The sequence below is a fragment of the Amblyraja radiata genome, chromosome 11, assembly GCF_010909765.2.
Source record: "Amblyraja radiata isolate CabotCenter1 chromosome 11, sAmbRad1.1.pri, whole genome shotgun sequence".
In the NCBI taxonomy this organism is placed as follows: domain Eukaryota; kingdom Metazoa; phylum Chordata; class Chondrichthyes; order Rajiformes; family Rajidae; genus Amblyraja; species Amblyraja radiata.
In genome coordinates, this window is record NC_045966.1 from 28,973,973 (window position 1) to 28,997,751 (window position 23,779).

The window sequence follows — 23,779 nt, forward strand, 5'->3', positions numbered from 1 at the left end:
CTACTTCGAAATATAGTCATTGTAATAAAATCCTTTATCCAGCTCATGTTCTTGTCATAATAACATTAATTGGAGGGGAATAAACAAATATTTTTTCACAGCACACACTTCAACAATGGATCAGTGCACATTTATCCTCTTCAGTATAGATTTGTCAGAACATTTACTTACGGGGCACTGTTTCTTTTTGTAAGTTCTGTGATCAAATGTTAACAAACATAAATTGTGAACTACAATTGGGTTTGTGAACTACACTGATTTGTGAAGCCCATGATTTTTTGTTTTAAATTTCTTTCTGCATCTGATGCATAAAACACGCAGAGCCTTGAATATGTGCAACAACATACAATCTGCTTCTGGATGTCACTTCAAACTTTCATTCACATTGAAGAGTCCAATGATCGCCAGGCTTCCAATTCCACCTCTAACCTGTGATTCACCCCACCAACCTCCCCCCTGTAAGATCACTCAGCCGTGTCAGAAGTAACTGCAGGCTGCTATTTTTCTACCCCAGTATGTTTGGAAGCTTGCATATTAATTAAAATAACCTTTCATGCATGAACATTGCAAACTATTTTGAGATGGGATCTTGGAGCCTAAAATGTCACACATTGGTTTTTCAAAATTCTAGCACATGGATTGTTAATGAATTACTTTTATGAAGGATTTATTCATTATCAGATTCAGGTAATTGCTTTGTGATGAATATACAGGTCCACCACCGATTTTTCGGCAATTGATGGAATCCTACGCCTCCTTTAATCCAGACAAAATTACGAGAGTGCACTTGAAATCATTCCTGGAAGTCCCCCCGAAAATGTGGCGCCTGGCCTGGCAAGGCGGTCGATCTCAACCATATTGGGACCTCCGTGGCTGGACTTCCAATCAGTGAGTCAAATTTGCTCCCTGCAGCCGGGACTCTGGCCTAGCCGGAGCCAGCAGATCCATTCCCATTGTCGACTTCCAAGGCTGACTTTGTGGGCCGGTATCTCGGCCCCCCACTGGCCTAGGCTTACCGTTCCAGTACCATTCAACCCCTCTCAGAGGTCGTGATCTCTGTTGTTCCAGAAAATCAGATAATCCAGGAAGGTTGTGAAACAAAAGGATGCCAGAAAATCGGTGGTGAACTATGCTTGAATAAACTCCCCTTCTCGCCCTAGACTTTTCCCATCACCGTTTCTTCCTCACTTCTGTTTGCTATACCTTGTATTTTGTTACTAAAATAGAAACTATTAATTGAGAATCTGCAATCAACGATTGTTTACCTTAGAAGCTTATGCCATAGTATTACCTATCTGTAATGATAAGACTATAACATGTCCTTGTACATGTAAGAAGCTGATGTGGTCTTATCTTGGGTCGCATCTATTAACGGAGATGTTGCTGGGAAAAGGAGATGCTGGGAAGCTTTGTTTAAAGAAGTGCCAGGATTGCTGCCAATTGTCCTTGACTATACTTGCAACAAATGGGTAACGTACGTACTGACTAGACTTTGGGCCACTCTATTCCTGACGTCCTTTGCCAGAAGCGTACAAACTGTTCAGCATCATAATCATCTGCAGATCTCTTCAGCACCCAATTCAGTCATTCCACTTTTATAATTGATCGTGAAGGTTTAATTTAACATTTAACCAAATTGACTTAATTGGGCTAAGTGACAAGATTGAAAAGCATAGAGAATTCAGCCAGTTTTACAAAGCATCACTTTGCTCGGTATTCTGTTAACCACCAAGGACGTTGGACGAAGTATCTTAAATTCTTTAATTTTGTCATGAGCTTTTTACGCTGGCTTTAAAAGGGAGAACATTGATGTACCTTCTCGGGCCCTCATGGTCCCCAGCAACAGTCACCAAGGCCGAAGGCAGAAGGTCTATTGAATGGTGTCAGAACAACAGTTTTCCTCTCAAAGTCATATATTCTCTGAATATTTCTTGTCCTTATGGTTCTGTAAGCTGCAGCAAGTAGAAATTTCATTGTTCTGCTGACAAATGCTTCCATTTCCTTTTGATAGATCTGGGAGCCACATCTCTCTTCGCTGCAACCTCATCTATTTGGTAAAGGATTTGAATATAGTTGATGTCAGTAATTAGAAGGCAGCCAGGCAGATTGCAGGAGCTACCAGTAAGGGGGTTTAGAAACAGGTGGGAAGTATCATGCTGTTGTATTGTCCTTCTTGAAACCTGTCAGATGTGGGTTACACTGCATCAAATCCTTAATGACCTGAAATTCAGCCTAAAGGGCGATGCACGATAAAATATATTCTGTTTTTTAATTAGAGTTAAAATAAAATGGACTTAATATAATTTCCAGAATACTGTAGTCACGTTTAAGATTTACCACGTAATTAATTCAACAAAGCAATTAAGGAGTGACAGCCATTAAGGAGGCACAGCCAACAATGGGACTCCACCCTTGTGGACTCAACCCTTCCTGAGGTCATTTGTTGCCGGTCCTGTTTTTCAGTCTGAAGAAGGGTTCTGACCTAAAACATTTCTATTCCTTTTCTCCAGAGATTCTGCCTGACCTGCTGGGTTACTCAGCATTTTGCGATTATCTTCAGTATAACCCCGCATCTGCAGTTCCTTCCTATATATAACTAAAGGAGTGAGTTTGCTGAAGCAGATTTCACCCCTGGTATATTGTTGATGATTGCTTAATAGTTAGCACATGTTCTATTATCTACCCTGCAGGGAAATAAACTGTCCTTGGGTGTGAAGGGGAGGACACCAAGGCAAATGTGTTTATCTTCAAAGCAGATTTAAGATGACATTAAACAGGGCGCAGTTCTTTCCAGCAAAGCTGAGTGCTTAGTAACTGAAAATCTGCTGAAGCCAGTCCAGGTTTTTCTCTGGTTGCAATAGTTCTTTCTTTGGATGGATTACATAAACACCGTATGAAGATGAAGCATTAGGGAGAAATTAAGAACAGTATTTGTGCCGCTTAAACTAAAACTTACAATTATATTTCGTAAACCTAATTTATCTTGATGTCAATGTCAACAAATAATCAGAACTTCAGAAAAATGACCTTCAAAAGAACAACAGGATTGCTCTTGGAGTAAGATTTGTTTACAATTACTTTATAATTGTCATTGAACGTTATACTGGAGCTATAATCAGAAATATATTGAGGTGATCTATGATTTTTTTTTAAAGGAACAATAACGTGTTTTATGGAGGTGTGTGATTGCTCAGTGTTGGCCTGTTCAGTAGAACTATCGTCAGCAGTACTTTGAAAAGTCCCATGGTTTTTTCAATGGCCACTTGAATAAAAGGGTGGAATTAGTTAGCGATAAAACCTAAACACAGAGTGCAACTGCAGAGTTTTGTGATGCAAGTTAAACATATAGTCAATCATGGGAAATTAATGTTTAGTGTACTGCACAGGTTAGAAGTGGATACCAAGTAAATAGAGGAAAACAATGCAATAGGTTAGAAAGGCCACACACTTAATCACTCACTGTCAATCCAACTGTTAACACTGAACCAGTGTACGATTTAATTCTCAAAGACCTTGGAATTGGAAGAATGGGTCCCAAGAAGGCAGGCCCGCATAAAGGAGGCAATACTTCTAGGGTGGTTCTTGGGAACTGAAAACTATCAGAAGTCTGGAGGTGTCAAAACCAAGCACACTCCACAGGGTAAGTTTGAAATAAAAAGGTTATTTCTGATCCACACCGTTGGCACAAAAGTACTTAAATTTTCATGAATGTATCACTTGAAGCTCAATATTTGCCCTGCATGCCAATAATTGCTTTCCTTCTCATCTTCAATTTAAAATTCTATTCAACATTAAAATTCCACAGACAATTCATTCTCAGAGAATGTTCAAGTATATTTAATAGAGGCTCTTTGAAGTGCAGATGAAGATAGTTTCAGCTGTGATGTTTCTGTAAGATTACCTACACTGATGATGTGACTGACATAGAAGATAGAACAGTACAGCATAGGAACAGGCCCTTCGACCCACGATGTCTGTGCTGTTCATGATGGTAAATCAAACTTAGACCTGTATGTGGTCGATATCCTATCATTCCCTCCATTTTCAAATGCCTATCAAAAAAACTCTTAAATGCCATTGTCTTATTTCCTTCTTCCCCTTGCAGCTCTTTCCAAGCACATATTACAGTCTGCATAAAAATAAACTTGGCCTGTACATCTATTTTAAACTTTCCCAGTCTCACCCTAAAGCTATGCTCTCTAATATTTGACATTTCCACCCATGGAAAATGATTCTGACAGACTACACACCATCTATGCCTTGCATAATTTTATAAACTTCCATGTATGGTCCTCTCAGCCTCTGACACTCCAGAGAAAATGATCCAAGCTTGTCCAACGTCCCCTTATACCTAACACCTTCTAATCCAGACAGCATCCTGGTAAACCCCTTCTACACCATCTCCCAAGCCTCCACATCCTTCCTGTAATGGGATAACCAGAATTTCACTCAATACTCCAAATGTGGCTTAACCAAAGTTTTATAAAACTGCAACACGATTTTATGATTCTTACGCCCAATGCCCCGATCAGTGAAGGCAAGCAAACCTTCATTACCATGCTATCTACTCGTGTTATAACTTTCAGGGAGCTATGAATTTGGAGCCCAAAATATCTCTGTAAATAATTGCTGTTAAGGGTCCTGCCATTAACTATATACCCTTGCCTTGTATTCTATCTCCAAAAGGAACACACACTTGCACAAATTAATATCCACAAGTCATTTTTCTGCCCCTATCTGTAACTGATATATATTCCTCTGTATTTTTTGACAGGCTTCTGTCAAACTTATTAACCAGCTCATTTACATGTTTGGTCAAGTCGTATAATAGTAGAGGTCCTAGCATTGATCTCTGCAGCGCACCACATGGCCATAGTCCTCCCACCAGAATAACACCCTTCCCCCTCTACTCTCTGTCTTCTATGGGTAAAACAGCTTGGATTGGATCTTCTGGATAATCCTACCATGAGGGACCTTGTCAAGTGCCTTATTAAGGTCCACGGGGAAAAAGATTCATTCTTCTACCCTCATCAATCACCTTCTACACCCCTCCCCACTCAATCAAGTTTGTAAGACATGAATTACCTTGCACAAAGCCATGCTGACTGTCCCTAATGAGCCCATTCTTCATATGTTCATAAATTATAGGAGCAGAAATTGGCCCATCAAATCTACTCCACTATTCAATCATGGCTGATCTATCTTTCCCTCTCAACCGCATTCTTCTGCCTTCTCCCCATTATCCCTGACATAGTAATCAAAAATGATCTTCCAGTGAATTCATGATAAATCCTCTCTATTAGTTTTTACAATACTCTTCAAAAGTTCCAACACAATCCCTTTCTAGATCTCAAAATGTCAAGGCATATTTGTATACGCCACACTGATCTCACTATCCTTTATGTCCTCTTTGACGAATATAAGGCAAATACGTATTTAGCACCTCACACACACAACCTCTGACTCCAGGCATAAATTCTGTCCTTTTGAGTAATCCTCCCCCGGGTTCCCCTATTGTTGTTAATGTATAAAATGCCTTGGGATTCTCTTTGAAATATCATGGTTCCTTTTGGCCCTCCTAATTCCTTGCTTGATCTCTTTAATGATTCCTTTATATTCTCACAGAGAGTTGTGAGTCTGTGGAATTCTCAGTCTAACATCGGTAGTGGGGAAAATGCTAGAGTCAGTTATTAAAGATGGGATAGCAGCACATTTGGAAAGTGGTGAAATCATTGGACAAAGTCAGCATGGATTTATGAAAGGTAAATCATATCTGACGAATCTTATAGAATTTTTCGAGGATGTAACTAGTAGAGTGGATAAGGGAGAACCAGTGGATGTGTTATATCTGGACTTTCAGAAGGCTTTCGACAAGGTCCCACATAAGAGATTAATATGCAAACTTAAAGCACACGGTATTGGGGGTTCAGTATTGATGTGGATAGAGAACTGGCTGGCAGACAGGAAGCAAATAGTAGGAGTAAACGGGTCCTTTTCAGAATGGCAGGCTGTGACTAGTGGGGTACCGCAAGGCTCAGTGCTGGGACCCCAGCTATTTACAATATATATTAATGATTTGGACGAGGGAATTGAATGCAACATCTCCAAGTTTGCAGATGACACGAAGCTGGGGGGCAGTGTTAGCTGTAAGGAGGATGCTAGGAGGCTGCAAGGTGACTTGGATAGGTTGGGTGAGTGGGCAAATGCATGGCAGATGCAGTATAATGTGGATAAATGTGAGGTGGCAAAAACAGGAAAGTAGACTATTATCTGAATGGTGGCCGATTAGGAAAAGGGGAGATGCAACGAGACCTGGGGGTCATGGTACACCAATCATTGAAAGTAGGCATGCAGGCAGTGAAGAAAGCGAATGGTATGTTAACATTCATAGCAAAAGGATTTGAGTATTAGAGCAGGGAGGTTCTACTGCAGTTGTACAGGGTCTTGGTGAGACCACACCTGGAGTATTGCGTACAGTTTTGGTCTCCTAATCTGAGGAAAGACATTCTTGCCATAGAGGGAGTACAGAGAAGGTTCACCAGACTGATTCCTGGGATGGCAGGACTTTCATATGAAGAAAGACTGGATAGACTCGGCTTGTACTCGCTAGAATTTAGTAGATTGAGGGGGGATCTTATAGAAACTTACAAAGTTCTTAAGGGGTTGGACAGGCTCGATGCAGGAAGATTGTTCCCGATGTTGGGGAAGTCCAGAACAAGGGGTCACAGTTTAAGGATAAGGGGGAAGTCTTTTAGGACTAAGATGAGAAAAACATTTTTCACACAGAGAGTGGTGAATCTCTGGAATTCTCTGCCACAGAAGGTAGTTGAGGCCAGTTCATTGGCTATATTTAAGAGGGAGTTAGATGTGTCCCTTGTGGCTAAAGGGATCAGGGGGTATGGAGAGAAAGCAGGTACAGGATACTGAGTTGGATGATCAGCCATGATCATATTGAATGGCGGTGCAGGCTCGAAGGGCCGAATGGCCTACTCCTGCATCTATTTTCTATGTTTCTATGTTTCTGCCTCAGAGGGCAGTGGAGGCAGGTTCTCTGGATGCTTTCAAGAGAGAGCTAGATAGGGCTCTTAAAAATATCAGGGATATGGGGAGAAGGCAGGAGCAGGGAACTGATGGGGGATGAATGATCAGCCATGATCACATTGAATGGCGGTGCTGGCTCGAAGGGCCAAATGGCCTACTCCTGCACCTATTGTCTATTGTCTATTCAACAAAAGCCCTGTCTGATTTCATCTTTCTAAATATTATATTTTCTTCCTTTTATTGTTTGACTATATTTACAATTGAGTTTAGTTTGTCACGTGTACCGAGATACCGTGAAAAGCTTTTGTTGCATGCTAGCCAGTCAGTGGAAAGACAATACATGATTACAAACAAGCCATCTACAGTGTACAGATACATGATGAAGGGCATAATGTGAATAACGTTTAGTGCAAGTTAAAGTGCAGTAAAGTCCGATCAAAAATAGTCTGAGGGTCTCCAAAGAGGTAGATAGTAGCTCAGGGCTGCTCTCTAGTTGTTGGTAGGATGGTTCAGTTGCCTAATGATCTGGGAAGAAACTGTCCCTGAATCTGGAGTTGTGTGTTTACACACTTCTATACCATATGCCCGGTGGAAGAGGGAGTGGCCAGGGTGCGACTCGTCCTTGATTTTACTGGTGGCCTTGCCGAAGCAGTGTGGGGTGTAAATCGAGTCAATGGAAGGGAGGTCGGTTTGTGTGATGGTCTCCGCAATTTCTTGTGGTCTTGGATGGAGCTGTTCCTAAGCCATGCATATATTTTCTATAATGTATCTATAATGCATCCTGACGAACTCTCTCATCATTAAGATTTCCATACCCTGCCATTATAATTCCACCTATTTACTGGAACATGCCAGTCCTAAACACTGATCAGCTGACCTTTAAACAACTCCCACAGGTCAGATGTGGACCTACCCAATTATAGTTACTCCCTATTTACTCTCCCCAGTTCCTGCCTAATCATGTTGCAATTTGCCCTCCCCCAATTTAGTACCTACTCCCAAGTCCAAACATACCCTGACTGCAGTCTCAATCTGATATGCTGACTGTCCATTTCCCTCCACAGATGCTGCTTGACTCACTGAGTTCCCAGCTGCTCTCTGTATATATATATATGTGGTGTTTGTGGTGTTTACAGAGTACTGTGTTTACATGCCTATTGCGCTACTGCAAGTATGTATTTATTGTATAGATTTCGAGACACACAACAATTAAACACTCTTGACTGTTGACTTGACTCATTGAAACTGAACCACGCAGTGCACAAAGATTACTGATTCCAATTTGTGAAGTTGAAATGATCGAAGGAAAATGATCTGAAGTATTGAGAGAATGTAGAAATGCAAACCTGCACTGCTAGCCTCCCCTCCTGCAATCTCCTGCTGTCAGAAGGTGTGTGTTCTCAGGAAGGGAGCAGTCTAAAGCAGACTGATGTTTTCCATGTGCCAGGTCCACCTCGTTTCTTCCTGCCGCTGCTCCTTCAAGGCCAGAGACTCTTAATTCTCACTAATAAAGTTGTAACTTATAACATATAAAAAGAGGATCAGTAAAAGGCCAGATTTCCCCTTTGAGTCTGGTCTGCTGTTCATGTGATCATAGCAGGTCCTCTTTCTGCTCATACCCCTTGATGACTACTGTCTTTAAAAGTCTACGTATCCACATCTTAAATATATCCTGTGATTTAGCCTTCCTATCTTTCTGTGGTAGAGTGTTCCACAAGTTCAATGTGCTCTGAGTGAAGAAAATTCTCTTCATCTCCCCCCTTGAACACCTTGCCCTGTATTATGAGAGAATGATCCTTCATTCTAGACCCCTGGAGCCTGGGGAACTGTCCTCCCTGCATCCAGCCTTGACAGAATTGTGTACATAGCATTGAAATCTCCTCTCAGACCAAAACCTGGTCCTAGGCTTTTGGTTTTATTGCAGACACAACATTTGCTCTAATGTCTATGAAATTGGTCCCTGGTGTGAATGGATCAGCGTGTTTGATTATTTAGATTAAAGAGTGGATAGAGAGCATCAAAATAAACCCACAGTCACCGTGTTCTGAAACTACCAAGTAGATAAACATAGAGCATAGAACAATATAATACAGGAACAGACCCTTCTGCCCACAATTTCTATACCAAACATAAATCCAAGACCAAACCTTATCTGCCTGCACATAATCATATCCCACCATTCTCTGCATTAGCCATGTGCTTTTCCAAAAGTCTGTTAAATGCCACTGTCTTGTCTGCCTCCACCACCTCCCCGGCAATGTGTTCCACGTACTCACCAACCACTAGGTAAAAATATTTGTTCCACACCTCCTTTAAACTTTGCCCCTCACTTTAAAGCTACGACCTCTAGTATTTGATATTTCAATTCTGGGAAATTAGGGTTTGACTGTCTATCCAATCTCTGCCTCTCATAATTTTATCTACTTCTAGTAGGTCTCCCAGCCATCTCTGGTGTTCCGGAGAAAACAATCCAAGTCTGTCTAAATATCCCCTCATGCAGGCATCATTCTGGTAAACCTCCTCTGCATCCTTTCGAAAGCCTCCAAATCCTTCCTGTAATGGGATGATCAGAATTACACGCAATGCCCCAATTTACGGCCTAACCAAAATCCTGCAAAGCCACATTGTGATTTCCTACTCAATGGGCTGACCAACAAAGGCAAGCATACCATATGCCTTCTTTACCACAAGCAACTGTGTTACTTAAATAATAAAATTCACCAACTGCAAAATAAGCGGTGGTGCTGATACCTAACACATCCATTCCAATAAGAGTCGCTGGTTAGCTGACAAGACCTGAAACATTGAATGATTTTTTTACCCCCTCCTGCTGGCAGGACTGTGGAGGGTAATAACTCTGCTATTGCTCCATAAATGAACATGATGGTTGAAAATATTCAGCAGGTTTGATGGAAATTGTGAAGTCAGAAACCAAGAGTTAGTGCCCAAGAGTGTGTGTGTGCACATGTGTGTAAATAGATCCCCCTCCAAAATCCTACAACACTGGGTTATAGTCCAGGAATAGATGTCTTAAGTGGTACACAAAATTGCTGGGGAAACTCAGCAGGTGCAGCAGCATCTATGGAGCGAAGGAAATAGGCAACGTTTCGGGCCGAAACCCTTCTTCATGTCTTAAGTGGTTATTGGGGCTGGGTGGGGGTTGTAAAAGTGGTAATGTGGGGATTGGGAGGTCAGAAACAGGGAGGAGAGGTACTGGATTTTGGCAGAGAGCAGCTATTGGAACTTTTTCAAGAAGCTGCGTGTCTCTTTTAATACAATTTGTATTTTTATTTCAGAGAATATCATGTTTCTAGTCAGTGCTAAACCAGCTGATCTAAGTTGGAGCGATGAGTAAGTTATTGCAGAGCCTTGGGATGGGAGGAACCAACTCATTTTGTCTTTTAAAAACAAATATAAATCCCATCTGAATGTTCGAGGGAAAAATTGAAAAAAGGTGGGGGGAAAAATAACACCCGGCACAAACCTACTCTCAGTTTTGTCCTCTGAACATTCATTGTATTGGTATCAACACTAACAGGCAGTTCGTTTTGATAGAGTTAAGTGCCCCACAACAAGCAGAGTGGCTAGTTTCATGCTGGAGTCCATTAAGGAGGCATTTTGACAGAAAGCCACAGAATATAATGTTCAACTACTTTAGAAATTCACCCATCCGTAATTGCATATTCTTCAGTATCAGTAAATGGTAGGAATCAAGTAAGATTGTATATTAATAGCAATCAAATGCTCTGGTGCCAGTGAAGAGGAGTAACCCTTGTGATTAGCTGAGGTTGTGGTAACAATCATAAAACAGAGGAGTGCGGAAGCAGTGAAACCAATGCAGCAGCTTACTGGTGGAATATTTGTGGAAGGGCACATCCCTGAGGGAGGGATCAAGGAGAGCTGCTCAAAGACCAACTGCAGAAATCATTAGACCATTACAACTGCTGGGCTCAAGCTGAAGAGGAAAATCCAGCCATTGGATATAAAACATTTGCTGCAACTGTTTGGTAGATTTGGAGTTAAAGATGTTGTCTGATCCATACAAAGTTGCTGAAAGTGGTAAGTTCTAAGAACTATTATCAGTTATTAATTTAAACCACTCGTTTTGCAGAGTGTAAATAAAGTTGATAACTTTTTAAAAAGCAAAATAGATATAGAAAAATACTTAAATCTGGGGTTTGCCAGAATTTACCTTGCATTGCATTTTGTGTAAATGGAAATGACAAAGTTGGAATAATATTTAGATGTGGCTTATCATAATGATATACTTAAAAACAGTAAAGTAATAGTTATCCTACCATGCACTATATTTATAGAGTAAGCTTCCAAGTCACGAAGTCTCCGAATTTCAGCAATTAACAAGTTCATGCATTGCTATCAATATATTAAGGGTATCTGCTGACTTATTAGAAGTTAAGGCAGTCTGAAATAAATTCATTTAAATCCAAAATTGTATTTACAAAGAACGTGGCTTGAATCTGACATTGGTGATCTAACACCAGAATGAAAAGGATTGAAACCACCTGTAGAAAGGGGAATAATTCCACCTTGCTTCAAAGTTCAGTTTGGTTTTGAAGCCTGATTTATATTTTGTGAGTTGGGTATTTCCTTTTTTTTTTTTTTTTTTGCTGCTAGCACATGCTATTGAGGCGTACTTCAATGTGGCTTAAAAGACTGCAGAATTTTACATACAAGCAACTTTACTCAAACATAACGTGCCACAGTATCCTCCATCAGGTACAGCTGTTGGTCGGTCCTGTTGCTCATTTCCCACCATGATATCTTGCCACCCATTTAGAGAGCTTCACAGGCGAGCTTCCTGCAGCTGCACTTGCAAGGAGCTTATCCTCAAATTGCAGACCGATCAAAACAAATAATTGTCTTGGCTCCCTTTGCAATTTTGAAGCAGTCTTATTAGTTTATTCTCACTGTTATCTGACCTGGACTTTTTGTTGCTTTTAATTACTCTAGTATAGACTGCATTAAACATTTTTAATCTTGCCCAATTTCAAATTCTTAAGATCGCCGATTAGAATTCTGATGGGTCAATGTGTTGAAACTTGAAAATTACAAAATTAGATTTTTATTTTGTGAGCTTGCTCTGAACCCAATAATTTACTCCTATTTTATGTTCATGTGCTGTAATGATGGTCACAATAACATTCTGCAGGTGTGTGACTATTTTAGTTTTTTTCACTCCAACTTAGATCAGCTGGTTTCAAAGAGCTTTTCTGTAAGAAAAAAGCAAATCACTTACATTTATACAGAACTTGTTGGGTAGAAGCTCAACTAAATTTGTTGTGTAGATGCTCAACTAATGTTTTAAAGGGTAGGAGCTTTATCTAGGTTTACAACAGGATTGCTCCTATCAGTCAATTTCTGAATGGCAACACAAGTTAAAAAAACTCCTCAACAGATTTTAACACTCATTCTAACTTGTTATCAAATAGAACACCCAAGCAGTGCAATGTCACTCCACATAAATAGAAAAAACTGAAATTTTGCTTGAAGCATTTTCAAAACTTGGGAATAAATCCATTATCCTTTAAAATACCAGCCCCCAGAAGCATTTATCTTAATAATAAATATTTGAGTGTGCCAGTTCACACTCGCTGTTTAACTGTATATTGTAGGTGTGTTACAAAACTTACCTTCAGCGGCGCTGCAGTTCTGTCGCTGGCCATGTGCGCGACTTTGGCACCTTTGAGAAGGGGAGCGGGATTACAATGCCGTTTTCTCCTGTCTGTCCAAGATATATTTTCTCGGGCTGCTACCTAATGATGAAAATTCGTTCTGACTGTCGTTCTCGGAATATATATTTTTAAACCGCGGGACAATTTCAGCGCTGGAGTAAAATAAAAATCGACTTCTAATGCCGTCAACACCGATAATGGTACGGATCTCACGTACGGGACAAAGCAAGGTAAGTCGTTTATTTTACATATAAACTTGCTTCTTAGGATGCCTTTAATCAAAATTTCACGTTGCGAAAATGTGATTTGGACCCCATACGAACCGGCAGTGTTTTTCCTGCCGATATGGGGTTCAAATTCACTGCAAATGCAACATTCCAATCAATCGCGTTCCACCAAAACCCACTCCCAAGATGATTAAAATGGCCATTCATTTACGGGAATTAAACACTAAATTCCTTCCTTTTGACCTATAAAATCATGACAATTAGATTTAAAAATCATGTTATATTGTGAATTCTTATGTGAATGTTATTTGGACACTTAGGCTATTTAAAAATGTTAACCTTGTCTTAAGAAATGGATAGATGTTTAGATCTAGTAATTGAATTTTGTAATTAGCTACAATTAGGTAACTAACTAATTATATGCTTTAATTTCAGGTCATCCAAGTAAGATTGTTTCATATTTGTTTCAGAATGCTTCAATCTATAATAACTGAAATTTCTTTCAGTTCTCTTAATTTTTAAGAAAGTTTTGGGCTTTTGACTGTCCTCGATCACAGCTTTTGAGTTAAGTCAATGGGAAAGCAATAGGGAACAAGATGCTAATTTCAGAGTATGAAAATGGCCATAACTTTTTTAATACTGAAGATATGAAAGTGAATTAGGTGTCAAATTAAACTTATTTTTATGCTTTATCTGATGGGATAAATTGCAGACTTGATTTTTTAAATCTCAAAATTTTGTAACATTGCTATATATTGTCGTTAGTTAAATCAGAAGTCTGGTGGAATAGTTTCTCCCTTCCCTTTTTCCCCCTGTATTAACTGAGGCTAAAACATTCCATCTTTGTGCTGTCTCTTTCCAATCTGCAGCAGCTGGAATTAGCAAGTTGGTGTCCCTCAACTTTATTTTTCACACTTAAACATTTTTCTAACTTTCTTCTTTGATCCTCTGCATTTTCTTTCAGCTTTGTAAGAGCAGTGATTTTTTGCAAATGCCATTTGCTTTCTGTTCTTTCCACTCATCAAGTTCTGAGGGATGTTTACACACTGGATCGATAGGTCCCAGAAGTACTGACGTCCAACAACACCTCCGTGTGAGATGTTCATCAGAGATTATCCTGTTATAAATGGGGGGGCAGGCAATGTACCACCGGTGTACTACCAACAACTCCTCACGTATTTGACGGAGGAGACTAGTCCGGTGAATGCCAAAGTGGCAATATCCACTTTATTAGCACGCAGCCAAATCTTTTCACTGTACCTCAGTACACGTGACAATACATTAAATTGAACTGAACTGATGAAAGATGAGTGTTTTGATTGTTATATTTTGTTTATAAAAATAGAGGAAGAGGGGGAAAAAACAATGGCATGTCCAATTACCATGTCCCCCTACCATTGTCCATCCTTCAGCCACCGACAGAGAGCACAAATGATCTGCCTCAGCATTATCTATCTTTCAACCATGGAAAGCACTTGTTGTGGGGGTGGGCCTGCATTTGTACACTGGGATGGTGGTGGTCACAGCTCCCATTAGGGCTGTAAAATAGATGGTCATTTAGGGGAGGTGGTGGAAAGCATGGATGTCATTAAGCCTGACACCGATGAACGGCTAGAGGTTGAACGGAGACTTTAGATGAGGAGGTAGGGACTGAATGTGAGTGTATGTGATGCATGGTAAAGGTGTAATGGGTCTGCATTTTTGGATACGCAGGTAGAGCGGAAGAGAGCAATCAGGGGCTTGACATATGTGGTTGGGGAAGTCATTGGGGTCTGTGGCGTTTGTCGATCAGCAGATTATGAAAGCAGAGCAGGGTAGATCATGATCGTAATTGGGCTTGAGAAGGGAGCTGTAAGGATAATGGATTTTAAAAAGGACCTGCTTAAAGGGGAACCTTAGATAGACTCTAAAATGCTGGAGTAGCTCTGCTGGACAGGCAGCATCTCTGGAGAGAAGGAATGTGTGATGTCTCAGGTCAGAATCTTAAGCAAAACACAAAGTATTGAAGAACTCAGTGGATCAGACAACATGGGTGGATGGAATGGACAGATAACATTTCAGGGCAGGACCTTTCTTCAAACCTAGGAACGTGTACTATTGCCTTGGACCAATTCTCTACAGAGCTCCAACACAAGCTTCATATGGGGATAAACTTCGTCAGAGGCACAAAAGTAACACTTGCCAAACAATGTCTGGTCAAATTTCTACAGCATCACCAAGATCACAGTTGTGATTTTTTTTTAAAGAAAATAAGTTTTCAATTGCATCACCCCACAAAAAACAGCTATATGCCATTGAATTGTTGGGCAACAGCACTTTGCTAACTGAGATATCTTCCAAAATGTTTCTGAATAAAGAAACGTTGACTGATGCAGTGCAAAACAAAATGCAGCATGTTAGTCTTAAGCTATCCACAGCCTCAAACATTTGGTGTTCAGCTCTCGGGAAGAAAGTAGCAGTGCCTGGCACAGCCACCTGGGTTGCCTTGAGTTAAGGCAGCGTATCTTTTAAATGTCAGCACTGATTACTGAAAATCTCTGATAAGTCATGACAGCCAAGATAAAGAAAGAAGCTTGTTAACTTAAATTGCCTTAAATCCACTGTGACCTAATTCCTTCAACAGGTTTGAATTCCAGTGTAACAAGTAACCTATTACCCTACTCCCATGAATCATCCAACATTCTTCTTTGGATTGACTTTTGCTGCTTTAAATTCATGAGCTCAATTTGTACTCAAATAATGTAAGCCATAAAGTACCCAGTTTGTAATTACAGTTTATGGTTAATAGCCTATTTCTAAATCAATGTAATCCAAAGCATGCTTGACATGTGGCTGTGTCACAACCTTAGTTGTCAGCAACTAAGAATCTATTGAGTACTTACAGCACATGTCAACAGAAGCCTTTATACGTGCACATGCTCAAGAACTAATGTAAAGCAAAAAGGACCAAATCTTGAAGGAATTCCAATACTGCAAAGAAAAATCTTGTGAATTGGAAGTTGGAACCATCCATTTTGCCTCTCACGTCTGCTCTGCTGTACAGATAACGGTACAGAACTGCATCTGCAGTTCCTTCTTGAACCCGCTGTACAGATAATTGGCTTCAGGGCCGTTTTCCTGCTCTAACCCTATGTCCCTTTATTTCTTTAATGTCCAAAAGTCCGTTGATTTTTGTCTCAGATATATTTAGCAACTGTTGAATTCCAAGCACTCACTGACCCACTGGGTGAAGAAATGTAATCCAATTTCAGCCCTGAATAGCCAACCCTTTATTTTCAGACCGACCCATGGATACATGAGCCTCAGACAGGGACAGTGCCATCTCTGCTTTCGCTTTATCAAGCTTTGCAAGAACATTGCATATTTTAATGAACTCGACTCTCATTTTCCTATGTTCAAAAGACCTGCTAAATTTCTTCTCATAGAGTAAACCCTCCCAACCCAGGAAGCAATTTGGTGAACCATTGTCGCATTTCCTCTTTTGCAAGTACAGTATATTCTTTTTTTCTGTAGGAAGAACTGACCTGTGCACAGTATTCCAGGTGTGGTTCCAGAAGGCCCTACATCATTTCTGTATTGCATGATGAGAGTAACATTATAGTTTCCTTCATAAAAATAGCATTGTTTTGATTTCTTAGCCATTTTAATCTACAATGTCTTCCTGATAATTTTCCATTTGATCGTAACAACATAAATTAACTTTCCATTCATTATGTAGAAGTAATAATATCAAAATATCGATGGAACCTTCTAAATAAAGGGAATTTAAAGAGAACAAGAAGTTGCAATAAAAGGAAACTGGGCTTAGTTTTCAATATCCTAGATAAGAATATGTGGGCAAATTAAAATATTATCTGTTCCACTTAGCCACAATGTGATAGATTCAAATCTGATTAGGACAAATTAGTAAAAAGTGCTCATAGAAACATAGAAAAATAGAAAATAGGTGCATGAGTAGGTGATTCAGCTCTTTGAACCAGCACCACCACCATTCAATATGATCGTGGCTGATCATCCAAAATCACTTCCTGCTTTTTCCCTATATCCCTTAATTCCCTTAGCCCTAAGAACTATATATATAACTCCCTCTTGAATGTTAAGATACTGCAGCTATCTGAAATGGTTCTTCAGTTTTTGTTGTTAGCGTCTTACATGCTAATCAGATGTTGTGTAACAAATATTCTGGACAGTTTAGAAAAGAGTTGTGTGTATCTTTGCATGCAAGTGTGTGTGTGTTTTTTAAACTTTTAGCCAGTCGGTTGTCAATGGAGATGGTGGAATCAACAAATTTTGAGATGGTTTGAAGTTCAGTGTGATTAAAACCATGTTTGTCTTCGCAATGTTATAGCTTGAGTGTTTCTATTTTAACACCGTTTATTTACCAGAAACCAGCAGCTCATGAATGTAGCAACACTTACAATTAAACCTGTTACTGTCCTTATCCTTGTTATTTGGTTTCCTGGTCAGTAGGCCCCAGGAATTTAGTATGGGTTCTTATAGTTTAAATCCCTAAATAAAACTAATGATATGTTGAGTGATATTGGTGCTAATGAGTTTAATTGTGACTTGCTTTGTGTAATTCAGTGAGTCTTGTGCTGTTCCAGTTCAGGGGAAGCTGTGGTTATAAAGAATGTGATTGCTTTCTGTGGGAGCAGTGTTATTTATTGACAAAGAAAATATCCCCTGTTGATAGTTTTGATTTATTTATCTTAAGTTTGCTTTGGCCTCTGATCTAGCCATGAGGTATGATAAGCCCACGAGGGAGAGGGGGAGAGGGGGAGGGGAGAAGGAAAGGGACACCGTGTTTTTGGGAGCTGGAAGTTGTGTGCGTTTGAACACTGCAATAAAAATGTCATTGAAACATTTAATCATTTGCTGAGTCGCAAAATCTAGACAAACTGGTAGCAGCTAACTTTAGACATTATTACGTAAACCCCACCAGCAAAAAAGTGTGATGAATCATTTGTGGCAGGCACCAAAAAAAAGGTCAATTTTAATCCAATAAACATTGGATTAAAATGGCAACCAGGAAAGCATTGCTTGGTTTATTGTGATAATGTCAGTGTTGGTACTAATGTTAGACCAGTTTAATAGTGGATGTTAAACATAAGGCTAAGCAACTGTATAACCAAAGAAATCAGATTAAAACAGTCCTGTCTCATTACTTTGAGGTCAAGAGTTATGAGAGTTAAATTGTCAAATGCACTGGAACCGAAGCAATGGTCTGGCGGGCATGAACATTGAATTCTCCCAATTTTGCTAGCCCTTGCTGTCTCCTCCCCTTCCTTAACCCTCGAGCTGTCTCCTCCCATCCCCCCCGCCCTCGGGCTCCTCCTCCTCCCTTTTTCCTTCCTTCCCCCCCCCACCCCCTATCAGTCTGAGGAAGGGTTTCGGTCCGAAACGTCACCTATTTCCTTCGCTCCATAGATGCTGCTGCACCCGCTGAGTTTCTCCAGCATTTTTGTGTACCTTTAAGTTCTTACTTACTGCAGCTTTACTGGCTCATTAAAGCAATAATGTAACAAACAAATGTAACAATAAATTAAAAAATTAATAGGAGAAGGTAAACCCATCTCTAAGAGTGGTAATATGCAAGTGCAAAATTCAAGGCCAAAGCATTTAGACCATCTTTGGATGGATGAGCCAAGTGGATGAACATTGTCTGCTTTGATCTGTCGTTTTCACACCTTACCCTTCCATATCTCTAGTCACCCTCTCCCCTGGCTCTCAGTCTGAAGAAAGCTAGGTATCTGACAGGAAATGGCTTTCCTCCTGATTTTCTAAACTTTGATACTGTTTACAATATTTATTTTGGATTGTGATGAAATGTCCCCCATTTGGTTGAACAGATGCAGCTTCAACAAACTAATCACAGAACAATACAATCTGCTTTATCAGTCCCTCAATCATTCACTTCTAACCAGGTTTTCATTGAGAAATATACTACAAACCCAATAGTCGGTCAAAAATCCAGGAATTCTGTACCTTATAGTATTTTGGAAGCATTTATACAAAAACCAGAAGTGGTTTGTGGCCACACTTTCTAGGGCCATTAAAATGTAAAAACATAAGAAATAGGTGGAAGAGTCGGCCTTACCTCAAACTTAAGATAGGCACAAAAAGCTGGAGTAACTCAACAGAACAGGTAGCATCTCTGAAGAGAAGGAATGGGTGATGTTTCAGAAGGGTCAAGACCCAAAACGTCACCTGTTCCTTATCTCCAGAGATGCTGCCTGTCCCGCTGAGTTACTCCATCTTTTTGTATCTATCTTCAGTTTAAACCAGCATCTGCAGTTCCTTCTTACACCTTACCTCAAACTTGCTCTGTTCGTTCATGGCTGGTTTGATTAATGGGCTCAACTTCACTTTTGTAATGTCCCCATGTTCTAAATGGATTCAAATAATCTGTCATATATATCATTTTGTATATATCTTTAATTCTTCAAAATGAGTTGAGAGTTCAATGTTAAATTTGTCCTCCCAAATTTGGTGTGTGTTGAGAGTTCATTTATTGCAAATGTTATTCTATTCCTTTTGTAATAGTCACACATCTGTCATTGAGTTAGTGGTAGAAGTAATTAAAGGTTATGAAGTATGAGTACTGCACAAGAAGCTTATCAGTGCAGCATTTAAGTAGTTATTCCTTCAGTGAATGCGCATCAATTAATTAAATACAGTAAACTCTTGTTTTAATGGACCTCTTTATAACAGATTTCGGTTACAGTGCATCGAATCTGTTATGGACCGAGTTCATTGTGAAACGGAATGACCACTAGGATGATGGAGCGAATTATGTTTTTGAATCATTTTAGCTTAGTTTGGTTTAGAGATATCGCATGGAAACATCGAGTCCATGCCGACCAGTGATCTCCTGTACATTAGTCCTGCACATTAGGCACAACTCGGAGTGTATCGGATAGAACCAATACATAGGAGCAACCCAAGGAAACCCATGCTGCTACAGGGGGTATCCAAGGTCAGGATCAAATTCTGGTCTCTGGCACTGTAAGGTAGCAACACCAACACGCCGCACGCACTGTGCCATCCCAAGATATTTTGTGTTTTACTGTTTATCGTGTAGTGTATGTTTATTGGCTGTTTTTACAATAATACTGTATATATTAACCCCCTTATTTGGTTACAGCGGACAATCAGTAATAGCAGACACCATCTCCTCCTGTGTGGTCCATTATAGTGAAGGTTTACTGTAGTTTAAAAAAAACTCAATGTTCTTCTGTTGATTTCTTCAAACCATGTGTGGACTGTTATCTCCTGATCAGTTCATCCTTCTTTGTTATTTCAACTGCTTCTTCAGGGACAACATCAACATGTTTTTTACTCCACTTTAAAAATTATTTCATAAATTCATAAGTGATAGGAGCAGAATTAGGCCATTCGGCCCATTAAATCTATTCCACCATTCAATCATGGCTGATCTATCTTTCCCTCTTAACCCCATTCTCCTGCCTTCTCCCCATAACCCCTGACACCCGTACTAATCTAGAATCTATCTATCTCTGCCTTTAAAATATCCATTGACTTGGCTTCCACAGCCTGCTGTAGCATAGAATTTTACAGATTCACCACCCTCATGTCCTTCCTAAAGGAACGCCCTTTAATTCTGAGGCTATGACCTGTTGTCCTAGACTCACCCACGAGTGGAAACATCCTCTCCACATCCACTCTGTCCTTTGGCAATTCTCAGTTCCAGGATCTCCTGTCTCTTTTCCTTTCCCCAAGATTTAAATCTATCATAGTCTCTGGTGCACCTTTCATAGAAACATAGAATCATAAAAAATAGATGCAGGAGTTTGACCATTTGGCCCTTCAAGCCAGCACTGCCATTTAATATGATCATAGCTGATCATCCAAAATCAGTATCCCGTTCCTGCTTTTTCCCCATATCCCTTGATTCCCTGAGCCCTAAGAGCTAGATCGGGTAGCACCACCAGCAGTGGCTGCCTCGCCAACAGTCTTTTTGTCCTTTCTTCTTTTTTTTTAATGTTTAGTATGTTTTAAATATATGTTTTAGTGTTCCTTGGTTTGTTTTATGTGGGGGTTGGGGGAAGCTGTTTTTCAATCTCTTACTTCGACGGAGATGCGATTTATTTCCGTATCATATCTCCGACCCCACTGCGACCTAACATCGTGGAGTTGGCGGCTTTTCCTGGAGACCGACCTGGCACTCCAAGCTGCGGGAGTCTGCAGGACTTTAACATTGCGGAGCTTGCGATCTCTTTGCCGGGGATCGAAGCTCCAACCGCGCGCGGTGCCTGTGGACTTTAACATCGTGAAGCCCATGGTCTCTGGTAAGAAGAGGCCGATTAGGGAGCGCCATGCCACGGAGAGAGTTTCAATCACCCCAACGCGGGAGTTTCGATCATCCCGACGGGGGCTTCGATCCCCTGAATGCGAGAGAACAAAGAGGAAGAAGATTGATTTTTATTGTCTTCCATCACAGTGAGGAATGTGGAATCCACTATAGGGGATGTTTATGTTAACTTTTATGTGGTTGTGTTTCTTGGTGCTTTTCACTCAGTCTGGCTGAGTGGTAACTCAAATTTCACTGTACCTTACCTGGTACATGTGACAATATACTGACCTTGAAACCTCAAAACCTTAACTCTTTCTTGAAAAATCCAGAGAATTGGCCTCCACTGCCTTCTGGGGCAGAGAATTCCACAGATTCACAACTCTCTGGGTGAAAATGTTTCTCCTCATCTCAGTCCTAAATGGCCTACCCCTTATTCTTAAACTGTGACCCCTGGTTCTGGACTCCGCTAATATGGGGAACATTTTTCCTGCATCTATCCTGTCCAATCCCTTAAGAATTTTATGTTTCTATAAGATCCACAAAACGCTGGAGTAACTCAATGGGACAGGCAGCATTTCTGGAGAGAAGGAATGGGTGACGTTTCGGGTCAAAACCTTTCTTCAGACCCTTCTTCTCAACCTGAAACATCACCCATTTCTTCTCTCCAGAGATGCTGCCTGTCCCGCTGAGTTACTCCAGCATTTTGTGTCCACCTTCGATTTAAACCAGCATCTGTAGTTCTTTCCTACATAAATCTTATTGGTTTAGTCTCAGTTGTAACGCTCGCTGCAGTTGTTTAGGCGTGGTCATACAATGTCTGCTATGGGATAATTGAACAGATTGCTTTTTTTTCTTTAGTGGTGGAGCAGCTGATCCCAGAACTGAATCTCTTACTGAAGCTACTGGACCACGAATACCTGAGTGCAACCACCAGAGAGAAGACAATGACAGTGAGCAACATGTTACAACGGCTCCAGCCAGCCTCTGGTCAGTAACATAAACAAAGAGCCTTTACTCCCACTCCTATTCACTGAATCCCAACCAGTCACAGAGTCATGTTTCAAGTCTGTTTTGTGAAATATTGAGTTTTGTGCCTATGTGTATTTGCCAAACTTAGTAGCTCAGCCTCTCAACTCCTGATCTACATCGGTGAGACTAAGCGGAGGTTGGGCGATCGTTTCGCCGAACACCTCCGCTCGGTCCGCAAGAACCTAACTGACCTCCCGGTGGCTCAGCACTTCAACTCCCCCTCCCATTCCCAATCCGACCTCTCTGTCCTGGGTCTCCTCCATTGCCAGAGTGAGCAACACCGGAAATTGGAGGAACAGCACCTCATATTCCGTTTGGGGAGCCTGCATCCGGCGGGCATGAACATTGAATTCTCCCAATTTTGTTAGCCCTTGATGTCTCCTCCCCTTCCTTAGCCCTCGAGCTGTCTCCTCCCATCCCCCAGCCCTCGGGCTCCTCCTCCTCCCTTTTTCCTTCCTACTCCCCGCCACCCCCTATCAGTCTGAAGAAGGGTTTCGGCCCGAAACGTTACCTATCTCCTTCGCTCCATAGATGTTGCTGCACCTGCTGAGTTTCTCCAGCATTTTTGTGTACCTTCTCAACTTACCATTTTGTTTCCTCCTCTCCCTGGTAAATAGCAGATGGGGTGGGGGGGGGGGGGACATGATCTACAACTAACCACAGTCACCATCCATGTCCCTGCATCATTGGCTAACTACAAGCAGGCTTGATGGGAGATTGGTGAAAATCTCAGCTTCTTGATATATGGAGATTTTACAAGATAAAACTCTTAATTCATATTGTTAAACTACTTCAGATGCATTGATCTTGTAAAAGGTGTAATACTAGTATAGTTAGGGATGCTTTACTGAGGTTGGGAATGAGGGATGCTTGTGGTACAAGGAAGTTCTGATACAACAGCAACTAGTCTCATGCAATTCTACCCCCAAACTCCGAATCCTCAGATGGGAATTGAACCTTCAAGGGGGAATGCCTCACTTCTTTAGAAGCATTACAAGGGAAATTAGATCCCCTACCCAGAGCACAGACATGATTGATCATAATTAGGACATCTATTTACTCTGGGCTGGGACTCCATTACTTGTCTTCTTTCCATGTGGCTGACCCACCACTGCCCACCAAACCACACTCCTTCTCAATTGTCGTTAGCCTGCAAGCCCTACCTGGTTCTCCACTGGCCAAGTTTGTACCATCAGTCTCCATGCCATCACCACAGTTTCTAGTCCGCGAAAGGACACAAAATGCTGGAATAGCTCAGCAGGTCAGGCAGCATCTCTGGAGAACATGGATGGGTGGTATTTCAGGTCAGGATACTGAACACGTAAAGCTATGTATCCATGTTCTCCAGAGATGCTGCTTGACCTGCCGAGTTATTCCAGCACTTTGTGCGAATCTAAGGAAGAGTCTTGACCCAAAACGTCACCTATCCCATGTTCTCCAGACACTAGTCCTCATTTGGAAGAGCCACATCTCCC

General features: G+C 40.9%; 1 protein-coding gene across 4 annotated transcripts in view; it reads left to right on the top strand.

Moving 5' to 3' along the window:
* Nucleotides 1-23,779, top strand: part of afap1l1 (actin filament associated protein 1 like 1) — a 164,709-nt gene that overhangs the window by 53,348 nt on the left and 87,582 nt on the right. Inside the window, exons 1-2 of one of the 4 annotated variants that reach the window (XM_033029616.1) lie at nucleotides 10,597-11,100; nucleotides 22,134-22,262. In XM_033029616.1, coding sequence (XP_032885507.1) covers nucleotides 11,067-11,100; nucleotides 22,134-22,262 — 163 coding nt within the window. In that variant the 5' untranslated portion in view covers nucleotides 10,597-11,066. Of the gene's footprint in view, nucleotides 1-10,596; nucleotides 11,101-22,133; nucleotides 22,263-23,779 lie in introns of those variants that run through there. The other 3 variants (XM_033029614.1, XM_033029613.1, XM_033029615.1) reach the window with 3 other exon arrangements.